General features: G+C 41.6%; 1 protein-coding gene across 3 annotated transcripts in view; it reads right to left on the bottom strand.

Annotated features, from left to right (window-relative positions):
* Positions 1-4,632: 4,632 nt before the first annotated feature.
* Positions 4,633-14,330, bottom strand: part of CSNK1G1 (casein kinase 1 gamma 1) — a 434,750-nt gene continuing 425,052 nt past the window's right edge. For 2 of the 3 annotated variants that reach the window (XM_069222303.1, XM_069222306.1), the window contains one exon: positions 5,093-6,181. In XM_069222303.1, the coding sequence (XP_069078404.1) occupies positions 6,127-6,181 (55 nt within the window). In that variant the 3' untranslated portion in view covers positions 5,093-6,126. Of the gene's footprint in view, positions 6,182-14,330 lie in introns of all 3 variants that reach the window. The other variant, XM_069222304.1, reaches the window with a different exon arrangement.

Raw genomic sequence — 14,330 nt, 5'->3', positions numbered from 1 at the left:
CTGCAGCATGCTTGGTGAACCATGCATCTCTATTAATCACAACCATGAAGGACAATTACACTCAAATGCTGCTTTATGGACTTATTCCTTCGACTGAAAATTGCACCCATGACAAAGCAAGTAATAAAGGAAGCATCCACTCACAGGAGGTTGAAACTGAAGTAAATACATCCACCAACATGATACCTAGATGAAGTGGGTTGTTTCAGTACTACACAGATCTCATCTTAAACTTCTTTTTAAATTCATTATCACGTTTTTGTGGTGCGGGAGAACTGCATTTATCTTGATGGACGGCAATTTCCTGGGCAGGAAATTACTGCATACCTGAAACGTCAACTGATATTTTATCTTATGTATTGTCTGCACTGTGTCAAGAGGACACAGGCAGACACACGCAGTGCTAAACTTGCATTCACTGACAAATCAATGGATTTTCTTAAATTTTCTGCTTCAATATTTGGATATAAACAGCTAGATTATAGATTTCTGAGTAAATGAAGATTAAGTTAGCAGATAACATCCTAAAGTGACTCACAGGTAAGAGTGACTCATTCAGTCCTCCTTTGAGCTGCACTAAAATACTGCAACGCTCTTCCATGTAAATTATGAAAAGGTACACTGCTCATGAACTGAATACCCTGACGTGCACGCTATCTTAGTGCACAGAGGGCCCTTTTATTCTGAATGCAGTGCGGTCATAGAGGTGGGAGATAATCCATACACAGAAACAGTTAAGTGTGTGCGTGTGTACAGACACACACATATAAACACGCCTTCTGTACTCTGACCTCATAAGAACTTCATAGAATGAATTCTACTTATTTACACCGAGATTTCAAGTCTTTACAGAAAATATGTATTAACTCACTCACTCCTAAAGTTCTTACAAACCCTGCCCCATTCATATTCAACAACGCAGAAAGCAGCAGCGAGGAAGCGAGCCATCTTTACAACCAAACAACGTTCACAAGGGAGCCTTGCGACCTGTACAGCGCAAGAGCCTGCTGACCCATATGCGTGCCCATGTATCACACAATACTGGCTGCTCGGGTGTGACACAAGAACAGAAAGCGGACAGTTACCTCCACAAGCACGACAAATAATTTACAGAACTCATTTCTTAATTATTTTACAGTTATAATTTGCCCTTATTTCAGAGTTCAACATATGGCTATGTGACTAGTGCAAGAGGCCTTGGTAGGGACAGCATTACCAGCATGCTTAGGAGAGACTGTAAACCACCCTCCCGCCATACACTGAAGAATCGTTACAAAATGAGACCGTAGCTTAATACCCCAGAAATTACCTGAAGGGTCTAGTTTAATTAAGACCCACTTGAAAACAAATTCTATATACAGATAAGATTCCTGAAAGTTTGTAACCGACCACATACATTTGCTTAAACATGTAGGTTAACAAAAATATACACACACACTCATACTGCGACAATCAACTGCACACAAGTCAATCCCCACGCTGAGTGAGGAAAAGAAGAGGACATGGGATGTGAAGGCAAAGTACATAGATTGCAGTTTGTTCGTTTTTTTCTTTCAGGCACTTTAGTGGGGCTCTGGAATAAAAATCACAGCACTAAGAACCAAAAGAGAGCACTGGACTTCTTTCACTATATAACAGCAGGTTTCTCCTATTACTGGGGAAAATGAACAAATGCTGCTCTTGAAACTGAAGACCAGTCTACAGCTTGATGATAATTCTTGTCAGTCTCTCTAACTCAAACTGCTATGACTAAAAAGGCAGAAATTATTATCATGGTCAAGGTCCTAAAGCAGAAGTAGTAATAATTTAGTTGGGTAGTTGGCAATCACACAACAAACCAGCACGAAGTTCTAGTTGTTCTTTAAAGATAGCTGTTTTCCATGCCTTCCACCAAGCCCCTCCAATCTATGGTTTCCCGTACTTACCAAAGTCATAAATACTTTTTTATTCTTCTAAATGAGATCAAAATAACGTTTTTTGTATTGCACTTTTTGGAATTCTGCTTTGTCCTATTGTGAAGCAAGATGGACATCTTTGTTCAGAACAATGTCTCTGTGGCAGTGGAAATCAAATGGACAAAACTGAGAGTGGATTGTCAAATAAATATGTCAAACTTGGCTGGTCGTGATGAAAACGCAATCCAGCAATTGGTTGCAATCCAGAGAGGGAGTGAATAGAGAAACAGCTTGTGTCATGGACTTATGTTTGGTTGAGCTAACCGTAATCGATACAGGATATTTTCACAGTAAGAATATGTTTTAGTCAGGGAAGGATGTGAAGAATCTAGGCATGATGGCCACAACTACTGCACTACAAAATATAGGTCTCCTTGAATGGCACTTGCTTGTCAAGCAGGCAGAAAGAGAGAAGGGACCATCCACTACGGACATCACAGATTTTGCAAGCAGGAAACTGGAGTTCTAACATCAGGCTGTATACTGTGTCTATAACAGAATCATTGTGAATTTATAAGGCTGCATGATTTCACTACCACACAGTCCTATATACCAAGCTATTACAGAGTTCAGCAGATGGTGACCGGGTAGAAAATGAACAAATTAAGCGTCTAAGAAATCCACTGGTAGTACAGCAATGATGCAATGAAACAGACTGGGAAATGCGAACATCAATCAAGATGAGGAAGACATTGCTTTTGGAAGTAAGAAAGGTTGTTTTAGGAAAATGGGAAGACCATGAAAATGAGTTTACATCTTGGGATAAAAAAAGCATGCCCTTCGGAAGCAGACCAAGCATGTTCGTTTTTGCAAGCTCAAAGAAACTCTTAAGGTAGAAATTAAAGAATGTGTGTAGATGCTCAGACACATTCAACAGACAGTACAATCTAGCAAGCAAAAGGGGTTCCATCCTAACTTGGCCAAAGGGAAGTCAAATGTAGATACTTGTTCCACTTCCATAACCATTCATCCTAGAGACTCAAATTAATGGGATAAGAACCCTGTTTGGTTGGCGATCTTAACATATCCAAATAGAAATGTGAATTTGTGTACAGTTGTTCATTGGTTAAGGAGGTGGGGGCTGATCTCTGCAGGAAAAAGTAATCTCTCTATCTACAAATACATCTGGTATTCTGATAAGTCTTGGATAGAGAGTGTCACGCTTCAGTGTAGCTCAAGCATTCCCTTCTTGCTTAGGTACAACAGAGACGGCCAACTGTGGGAAGTGGTACTGCAAAGATCCTTTTTTCATGGTTCCTGGAAATTAACCAGAATAGCAACGAGAGAGATGTCTTAATTCAGTGGTGGGGAAAAATATTTCAACCCTCTGCTAAGCAAGGTTAAATGGTTTCCTTGAGGTTCCTGCAGAAGCTTTCCAAACTGTGAGCAGCGGAAGGAAAACATCAATTGCCATGACTTGCATATCTGACATGAAGGATTTGTTTGATGGCCAGATCCTCCCTCGAAAAAGAGCAGGAAACTCAACTTTGCTTTCAGTTTGGACATGGTCCACTCCAGAGATGGTCAACATCTTAAATAGGCCCTGGGGGGAAAAAGTGCAGACAGTCTCTTGGAACATGCATCAGAGTGAGCTATTAAAGAGTACAAAAGCCCGGTAGTCACATTTATGCTGTGCTTGCTCGAATACTCCTTTGCAACTGTACAACAGGATAAATAGGAACGTGATTTAAGTCTCACGCATGATACAACATTCCCCAGCACTGAACATACACAGGAGCTTTCAGGATTAAATACAAGGCTAGAAAATTTGTGGCATGTGGCCTTTAATAAAAACATTAAGGAAGCCAACATCCCTTAATATAATTTGTGCCACTGAGGTATACAAATGGTCCCATGGGTTCTACTTTCTGCCTTCATACCATCCTTGCCACTGTAGATTTGAATCTCAGGAGACCACTTCCAATAAAAGAAACAAACACAGTGGTATGTAGCTAAAGAATAATCGTATCTAGATATTGCACTCTAGATCAGCTCTCCCACATCTGGTCTTTAAAATCCCTGAAAATATCATTTACATTTTTAGTCAGGGTGCTTCCTTCACTGAGTAGCACGAGTGGCGAAACTTGAACTTTGCTTCAGACTGTTACAGTGATAGACTTCCTGCAAGCTCTACCAGTAGCACAGTGAGACCTTCACTTTGGATTAGGTTGGACATACATTTAATCAAAAAGGTTTATCTGACAAATTATCTTCAAGGCTACGAATCCTTCTGATGAATGACAATCTGCAATACTGTAAAGCGCTCAAGAGTAATTAAAATGTTAGTGAATTAAATAAGTAATAGACACGCTATACAATTTTACAGCACACATGTATTCTCTAAGCAATCACTACACTAACCCTGAGAGTCATAGCATGGGGAAAATTCAGGACCGGAAAATATTACATTTTGAATGCTAGATTAATAATTAAGATGAATTTGGGACCACCTTGGGCTACACTGCAATTGTTTTTACTGGAGACCTTCAGTGGGGTTTTAAATATTATCTTCAGTATGGAGTGTAAGGCATATCAATCCTCCTACACAATTATTTTCCTGCTTATATCCACTGTATCACAGAATTCTAGGTCAAAGAAATGACAAGATTTTCCAGTGACAAATTGAAATGTGATTCCCCTGCTCTGCCCAAACAATAATAGTAGTAAGAACACCTACTTTATAAAAAGAAAATATTTATTATCTGCAGTTGATTGGGTATGCAAAGATTCACAGCGAATAAAAATCTTATAAAGGTGATGTCAATAAAATTGCGCAAAAACAAACAGGTACAACACCCTTGCCACGTTAAACCGAAAAAACAAAGTGCAACTACGTTATCTGGCTTTGAGTTAGTCCAGATATGCAAGGAGTAGAAATCCAGTGATATGTCGATCAGCCGATACCTTGGAAAGACTTGTCCACCAGCTTTCATTTGTGGACAGTCAAATAGTGGCAACAAAAAAAAACAGCCGACAACCCATTCTCCAATATAGCTGATGGCCCTAGAAGTACAAAAATAGAAGATTAAATATGGCCTTCGGACTTTCATCTACAAGTAAAGGCAAGACTTAGAGCCAAGAAACACTGCTGCTGCCCTACATGTTCCTGATCAGAAAAGTTTTTTTTTTTTTTTTTTAAAGAAAAGGAGACAAAAATGGAAACGGATTGGTGCAGTAGATTAGACATTCTCACAGCTTTGTGTGTTATGCAAGTGCAACTGTTAAAAAAACAGATGAATGTGACTCTACACTGCTATACTCCATGCAAGGAACTGACAACTTGAGCGTTCCAAGAGAACTGTGTCGGCCACGCATCAACTACATGTCACTCAGACACGGACAGAGTGATGCATGCCAATTCATGTCACAATGCCATCAGACAAGGACACAGCCATCTTGTAATGAAGTCGTGAGCGTATCAAACAGAATTAAATAAACCTGTTCTCATAAACCAATAAGTAATGGCAACCATGAATGCAGACTCAAGATGGGAGGCAAGGAGCAGGTACGCATGGAGAAGACAAACATGTCAAGGTCTTTGAGCAGTGTAGACAATTCACGTAATAAATTTAACAAGGTTTTTGTAAATGGCTGCCTTCTGTGTCCAAACTTTCCTTTTTGCCTTGTAAAGCTTCCCAGTCTCTCTGTTGATTTCACTGTCCCAGTTTTCACTGCTTTCCATGACTTTGCAGTTTGTCCAGGCCTGCTCAAAGCAATCATTTAACTCCTTTCTCTTTTCCTTGTGGGGTGTGAAAAGGAGAGCATACAGAAAAAAAATTAGGTGGAGAAGAAATATGGCAAAGGAAACGATTGATGTTTCTTCTGTCCAGAGCCCTCACTCTCCATCCCCACATTTTAACCAAAGCCCCTACAAACGTAAACCTCTGATAAGAGACTGGGGAGGCCTGGTACATTAGCCACAGCTGCCCATCATGCACCAGAAAGGTCAGATGTCAAACTGCATCATTACCAGATCCAGACACAAGGATGGGGAGGTGATTCTATTGGGAACGGGACTTAACACAGTGGTCTGCCCCTTCCTCTAAAACTAGTTTTTTTTGGTTTAGAATTCCACCTATTCCCCTTCCTCCTTCCTTCCAGTCAGAAATGTCAGGAGTCGAAGGTGCAGCTGGGAACTGCAAAAGTCCCTGGAGGTCCAGAGAGGCACAGACTACTTGTGTCGCTGGGCATTCTTCTTCCTTTTCCTCTTAAAGAAACAGCAGCACCTGTAAGACAAAAGACAAGAAGTTAAAATCATTCTTTCAAATTCCATCAAAATATGTATACAACGTTATTAATGTGTGTCTGTACTGACTTCTGTATTTAAGATGCTGTCCTTTGAAAAGTCCATTGTTCACAACTGTTTTCCCATGATACAAATAACCTAATTTAGTGCTGGAAAAATGGCCAGTATCTGTCAGATGAGAAAACTACCATAACCGACCCACAACGAGCACACCCAGGCACCTTTGCTATCTAACAGTGTAACCTCAATGTACTTGTGCAGACCAATTAACTCAAAAACCATAACCCAACTGGAACACTCAACACTAATGTGAAAAGTCACATTGTTGTACATGTGAAGACACTCACAGGACGTTACCCGCATGTCCTCATCGCTACAGTTTACAGGTTGGCATTTGGCGGTGTAACTAAGCAATTCAGAAGCTCAAACTCCTATTTTTACGACTTTAATGACAGAAATTAAAGAAAAGGAAAAGTTTGCATTTCAGTGTTAATGTTAATCTGTTTCACTGCACATAAACCAGCAAAGACGCCCCAAAACGTACTAGAGGGGCCTCACTACAAGAAAGGTGGAGAATTATTCCATGCCTTTACAGGTCCCCTAAATGTGTCTGTAAAGTAGGCACATTTTGTGTCTTTAAATGGACACATGCAAATGAGGTCATGGAGCAGTGGACAAATGGGCCGCCTATTAGACATATAGATGGCTGACCTCAGATGACTTCCAATGAGGGACCCACTGTGAACTTTTGTTCCAAAAGTGGGCGCACAATAGAGCCTGCATAAAAGTGGGCGCACAATAGAGCCTGCATCAATCTGCTGAGTTACAGAAACTAAACAAGTGACAAACTAAAGGTCCATATCCAACTGCAAACTTCAAAAGGAAGGGAGTAGAAGACTTAAATTAGGAGGAGAGATCCAAAAGATATCACATGGCTTCTCTCCTCTGACAGGAATGCTCTCACACCCACCACTGGAATTCACAGAATCAAAGGCTCATCTAAAGAGTTGCATTTATTTTTCATTGACAGGAGATGGGGGTTTAGGACCATACATAGTGAAATAAGGACCGCCAGCTCCAAGCCAATTCACATACTTAGATTATTTCAACTAGAAAGCCATTCCTTGAAATAACCCAATCACCACCATCTATGCACATTATTCCAAGAAGGGGGAAGGTGGCACCTTCTTCCCAGGTCTCTCACACACAATCAATAAAAAGAGTATGCAATCCACTTACAAAGTAAGGCCTGACTGCTCTTAGCAGAGACAAGAAGGTGACAGGCGGGGGAGGGGTCATTAATAATATTGTTAATACAGTGGCCTGTGTCAAACCTGTAGGAACAGTCTTTGGTCATGCAAACAATGTACAAAGAGGAGCTTCAGACAATGACAGAGGAAATTGTGCAGACTGAAAACACACACAGAGGGTATAGGAGGGGGCATGTCCTGGCCATTGGGCAAATCCTGCTGGGAACTAGAGCATTTACTCCTAAACCATAAATCTTTTTAAGTAGTAATTATCAAATACTGGATAGGGATTTAATGTTTATTATTCACTCCTCCTGGTCTGAAGGTGATCTTCCTCAATAAAATCTTGGAAGAGAGATTTTGTGGAGAATTTTTAACAATTGTACAAACAATGGAAAATACACTGTCATTCAGTAGCTTGGCAGTTTTGGAACAATGACGGGAGGCATCATGTCCAAGGACAGGACACAAGAGAAAATTTGAACTTTAAGGATGAAGGCTACGGATGATAATGTATAAGGTTTTCTATGGCACAATTTACATTTTTCTTAACCATATTATGCACGTGGCTTGCTTAAGCCATCAATGTCACTAGTGAAAGTTAACCAGACAAGTACCAGCAGCATTTGTCTGGTACAAATCATACATTTAGGAGCCAACTGCTAAAGATAACTTTCATATGTGATGATATCATTAGCTTTTGAATCTTTGCATTTGTTTAGAGGTGTAAATACCATTCTCTGGTCTTCAGACGATACCCTCAAAGAGTTCAGTTGTTTCCTGTTTGACAGGTGATTTTTTTCCATAAGTTAATTTCTAGGACCCCTCGTATAGGATCCTTAGTGTCCCAAGTAACAATTCTCTCTTAACAGTGCCTAAACACAACCGTATTTAGGCTAAAACCAAAACTGTGCCCAAATGGACTACAATACGGTGGCAAAGGTTAAAGCGATACAAAATGCTACTTGTACTGAAATCAGACTTCAGGATCAGGTGGTGGATCTATATTGAACACTCCGCTGTCCTGTGACACAGGGCAATCAAAAGGTGGCGCGGGATGAAGGACAACCAGCTTACAGTACGCAATTACATTTCTAAAACACATTTACTCTATGCAGGGGCAACAACTTAAATCAACCTTACTTTCAGCAGGAAGATTGATACTGAGCATAATGCTGCTCTCTTCCAAAACAATAGATGTTTACTGTGTTGCAATAGAATAAAAAAAAGGTGACTGTATGCGTGAGATGATTCCAGTGTTTTTCAATCCAGGCAATTTAAATATCTCAGGATGTTGTCTACCATGGTCTTTGATGCTTGACATTAATTCCAAACTAGAGAGCTTGGCTTGTTAATTGAATATAAAAATGCATACATCGCGTGACAAGCCTGAGTAACCCCAATGTGCACATCTGTGCTCCTGGAAGTGTTGCCTAACAGTCCCACACAAATCAAGCTTGATACTGAACGGAAGACCCAGAAGATTCATATTCAAATCCAGCAAATTAGTTAAAGCTTGGTGATGTTTGGCTGAATCTTGCATAAATCCAGAGAGCTTGATAAGTTGGAGTGCCGCTACAAATGATTCAGATCTGAAAGCAGGTTTTGTTTGGGTGAAAAGTGACAGTGTTATAACGAAATCTAGATATCAAGATCTCATTTTGATTCCAGTCTACCGTACTCCAAACATAGCTCAACATCTTGTATACCAAGAGAGGGTGCTACTTAAAACCAAAAAAGCTTAGTACCTATGGGTGATGCTAGGTAGACTATTTATCAAATATTGCAAGCTAATCCAAACCAGCAAGCTCAATATCATGTCTAAAATGTTCTAAGATAGGATCTACGTTACTAATGATTTTCCAGATAAGATATTGTTGGTAAGAAGGATATCAGAGCAAGCATCCCAGATCGAACAGGTTTCTATGGAATGCTCATTTATGACTGACCAGCAAAAACCCTCCCTCTCATACCGACAGATAATCTAGCTAGGCTCCGAGTTAATGCAGGACCTCAGATACAGTTGCCAAGTTCAATGCAATTTCCTGAAGGGCATACCCTGAGTTATAATTTTAGCCTATGTCCATAATTACAGGTAAAACTCAAATTTTGAAGATGTTAATTTTGTCTTCTTGAGGCCCAGAGACCTATCTATACCGACTGTCAAGGCATTTCTGCAAATTACCCAGATTAAACCAGACATCCGAAATTAGAAATATTAATGATGCCTGAAACATGCATCAATTAGTACTGAATGCTGTTTCTGCTGTCATGCAGGACACTCATCCAGAAGGGAGGAGGAATCTCCTCTTCCAATGACATGGTTTTTCCTTTATGCTAAGACTGATTATAGGAGTTGATTTTCACCAATCCACATATTTGAGCAGTACCACTTTGACACTGTGGCTCCAGAATGAAGCATCAAAGCTTCATTGGTAAGTCTGTGATCTTCACACAACAAAATTATGGTGCATCTTCCATTAATTACGAGCAGGTCCTCACAGAGGACATTATCTTGAAGAGAAGTGCCCTAATGACCTTGACCCAAATGAAAATTAAGGATGTGATCTTTGGACAAGACACACAGAAACGGGAAAACAAATATCTTGTAATTTAATAGCAATAGGTCAGTCTCAAACAGCATGTGTAAATTACTAAAAAATAAGCATATTTTTTGTTTCTAGCTACTTTTTTTTTTTTTAACAAACCTCACATCTTGGTTGAGCTATAGAACCACTGATTAATTTCTCCTGCACTAGAAGGTTCTCGAAGATAATGTTGTTAAATTAATCTTTAAAGAAGCCATTCACAGCATACTTAGCTGACAAAATAGTCACATAGCTTCCGAAGTTGAACATGGTTAGACAGGAGAGTGCCTTGCCGAAAAAAGTTTGGATGGTAGATCAAAGGAATTCTCAGATTCTTCCACTATCAGCTCAAGACACAAGTCTCAAAAGACAAGTGAGGGTGATGGAGTCACTGGTAGTTTACTGCTGTGGGAGGCTTCGACAGGGCTACAGAATGTATAAGGCCCATCTTACTGAATGTAAATATCTGTAGTCTGAGCTCTTGGTGGGGATGTCAATTATTCCACTATGGAGCCTGAACCCTTTGACAACCTGGTTAACTCTATGGTGCACTTTGGGAAACCGTCCTATAGGAGGCATTTTTTTTAAACAGTGCTTTCTACGTGTCTATTTCTTTTGGCAATCTATAATTTTCTTTGAATGCACTTCCCTGAGTATCCATTAAAAGGGAAATATAATTATTTGGTGCTGGGATTCGGACTCAATTCCTTAAACAAGATTGGAAACCTCTAGCAGCTACGTTCTACAGGGAGGATAGTGTATAATGTCCCCAAATTAAAAGCAGGGGTATTCATAAAATGTAAAAAAAAAAAAGCTGTGCAACTAATCACTCTCAAAGCAAGAACACACTGGCAACAACTCCTGCAGATAAAATTGATTTTTCACCTGCCCTTATCCAGAAAATGGGAGCTCTGTAATGAAGATTTACTTTCACTGCAGATAGTAATCAGAGTTTGCTGGAATTACAAAACCTCCACTGGAGATCATATTTCTTTTCCCAGCTGGCAGGGTCTGGTCAATGCTAAAGAATATAAATGTGCCACAGACAGTTAAGATGCCCAGAGCAAAGGAGACTTGTGTTCTAGAAGTCTGCAGAGGGTGAAATGAAGTACTGTTTTGATCCTAGCAGAAGAGCCCAGGAAGTTAAATTGTCCAGATATTTTGAACATGGCCTCTTCAAAAGCTGCTAAACTCTATGGAAATGGCTCTAGCATTGAATACTGGGGAAACTGAGTTTGTTCAGAAGCATGTGAACAGTGTAAGGGTTCTAGGTCAAAATGATTAAGAAATTAAATGAAATTAACAAGTTACGTACTGTTGGTAGTGCTTTTCTAGAAGAGACTAACCGCAGATTCCTCACCTTAGAATATTTCCAATCTTGACCTGTACCCACTGCGCACTAGTAGGTGGTGCCAGGCAGCTCCACGTTGACTTCATCCATGCTGGAAGTGAAACTTGTGGTGCTTATATAGGTGTCACTCTGGCACGCTGACATCAGTTTCCTTCAAGACTATTTAAAAAACGCAGAGCCACAACCGGACAATGTGCGACCAGTGTGCGGATAACTATTAGGCTTTAGGTTGAAGCCCCGATATTGCACAGCGAGATGTTGGATGAGTGGCTGAGGAATCTGTGGTTAGATAAACAGTCTCAACCACAAAAAAAGTTAGACAGTAAGTAACTTGTTCTATCAATAGATAATTTTAACTGCAGATTCCTCATCTCAGAATAGATACCCAAAGCAATACCTCCACAGAGGTGGGTCTGCGAACAGGCTCAAACCAGAAAGTCCTGGAGGATGGAAAAGATAAAATGCCCATTTGAATGGACCTGTCTGTCCAAGCAGTAGTGCCTTGTAAATGTGAGGAATGACAACCACGTGGCAATTTAGCAGATGTACAGGACAGGTTTTCCACATAGTAACACATTAGTGGACACCGTGGTCCTGGTGGAATCATCAGGAAGTTTCTTAGCTAGTTTGGAGCAGATTTTGACACAGAGTACAATCCATCGAGAGATGTTACATTTCTGCACTGCCTTGCTTTTTTTGCTCCAGTGAATCCAATAGAAAAATGATATCTACCCGATATTACTTTATGCGATCAATGTAAAAAGCAGGCTCTTTTTGGGTCTAAACAATGAAGGCTGTCTCTTCTTTCCTCTGAAGGATGAGGTGGAGCGAAAAACATCAGTAGCATAATGCTTTGGCCAATGTGGAAAGGAGTCCCCACTTTCAGTAGGAAAGAGGCATGTGCCTGAAGTACCAGTTTGTCCGCGCAGAAACTTGTGTACGGAGGTGTAACCTAAAGAGCTTGAAGCTCACTGACCATCCTGGCCGATGTAATGGCCACCAAGAATACTGTCAGTGTCAGGAGCTACAGAGGATGCCTATGCAGGGGCTCGAATGGGGAACACATAAGGAACGTCAGACCGAGACAGAGGTCGCATTTGGGCATTACAAAAGGAGTAGAATGGTACAAATGTTGCACCCTTAAGGAAACGTGTCACAACAGTTGACTTGAACAGTGAGGGCTAATACAGCAGCAGCAATAAAGTAGAAATAGCTGGTACATACCCTTTAACTGTGCCAAAGGAAAAGCCTTGCTACACTAACGGCACCTCCAACAAGGAGGCTGAAAGTGGATCAACATTATGGGAGGAACACCAAGCTATACATTGCTCCCAGTGGAAGGCACAGTTTTTGTAGAGGGAGACCTGCTGCCAGGATGACATCACATGTCTAGGAAGTAAAATTAAAGGCATTCAACTGATGTTGTTCAATCTCCACACGAGAACATGGTGCAGGTTTGGTTGCAGAACCATGTCCTGTTGTGACAGAAGATGCTCTCGAAAGGGCAGCCTGATCGAAGGATAGATGCTCATACTCAGGAGTTTGGGATACCAAACCCTCCTTTACTGATTTGGATCCACTAGGATTACTCATCAGGCCCGGGTCGATGCTGGGCAACCAAATCCCACAAAGCATGCATAAATGGGCCCAAAAGCCAGGCAGTGTTCACAAAGTACAAGGCCAAGCTGGTGGAAGAGAAGAGCAGCTTGCCAAAGGTATCCATTCTCTTGGATTGCCTGTCTGGTTGGTTAGTTAGGAACACACTTGGGTTTACCTTGGCTCTTTTGGCCTGCACTACCAGGCTCTCTGGGAAAGGAAGGCTGGGTATTCAGGGGTGAGGTGATGTTGGTGGGCAATCATTCTGTGCACAGGAGCCTCCGTGCAAGGTTTGGCCCAGGCCCCCAGGAGAACATCCATAAGGGCCTCACTAAAGGGACTCTGCGCAGAGCTTACTCCCAGTTGAAGCATCTCTGTTAAGACACTGTCTTGACCTCAAAGAGCAGCTGCAGGTTGAGAATCTTCACTGTGCATCTGTATCACAAAAGATGCATCCTCCTCTGTGGCAGGGCCTGGAGGAGAAACCTGACCAGAGTCTGGAGAGGTGTCCAGGCCACTGTCACCCTGTTCCTCTTAGCAGGTTTCCTCCTCATCCTCTAGGAGGCCATAACCCTCTTCTGATGCCCTCTTCTGGAAAAGAGGGGTCCAGTTTGGGTTGATGTAGTCTGGGAGGCATCAGTGTCTGCCGAGTGGTGGCACGGCCTTGAAGTCAGAGGAGAACAGGTTACTTTTCAATTGGCGTGAATGGCACCAGGGACACCGTTGGGTAAGCTGGGACCGGGAAGGGTGGAGGCACCCGTGGCAAAGTCAGCCCCTGAGGAAGATCCAGAGGACCCAGCTGGCATCAAGGGAAAACCCAGTGATGGTAATCCAGCAGGGGCACCTTGGACACATGGGTCCTGAAGGCCTGCCAGAGGAAGCTGTTGGCCTGAAGGAGTGTATGGTGTTACAGAACTCACTGAGTTGGGCAAGAGTCACTCCAGTTCCAGGAAACTCTGGGAAGCTTGGAGCAGACTCAGATGCTCACTTTGCAGATGGAGTGAGGGAGCAGGACCTAGAAGCCCAGATGTTGGTAAGAGAAATCAAAAAGTGCTTTGACGACTTCTTATGCTTCTTGGACTTAGCAGACTTCGATGATGACGAATTGGAGTGGGATGATAATCATCTGCAGATCTCCCTGTGCACTGGGATCAGCACAGAGCCTTCTTCCGCTGCATTGCTATAAGCTTCATTGGCTGCTTGCGAATTGTCTTCGGATGCATGGACCTGCAGTGGGCGCAGTTCTTGCGGTCGTGGCCTGACCCCAGGCAAACCAAGTGTGGATGAGAGATAGCTATCTTTCTGTAACATTCATCACATTGTTTAAACCCTTTGGTTTTGTTG

The sequence above is a fragment of the Pleurodeles waltl genome, chromosome 3_1 (assembly GCF_031143425.1).
Source record: "Pleurodeles waltl isolate 20211129_DDA chromosome 3_1, aPleWal1.hap1.20221129, whole genome shotgun sequence".
Taxonomy (NCBI): domain Eukaryota; kingdom Metazoa; phylum Chordata; class Amphibia; order Caudata; family Salamandridae; genus Pleurodeles; species Pleurodeles waltl.
Note: the sequence above shows the minus strand (reverse complement) of the source record. Positions and strands in the feature narration are given on the sequence as shown.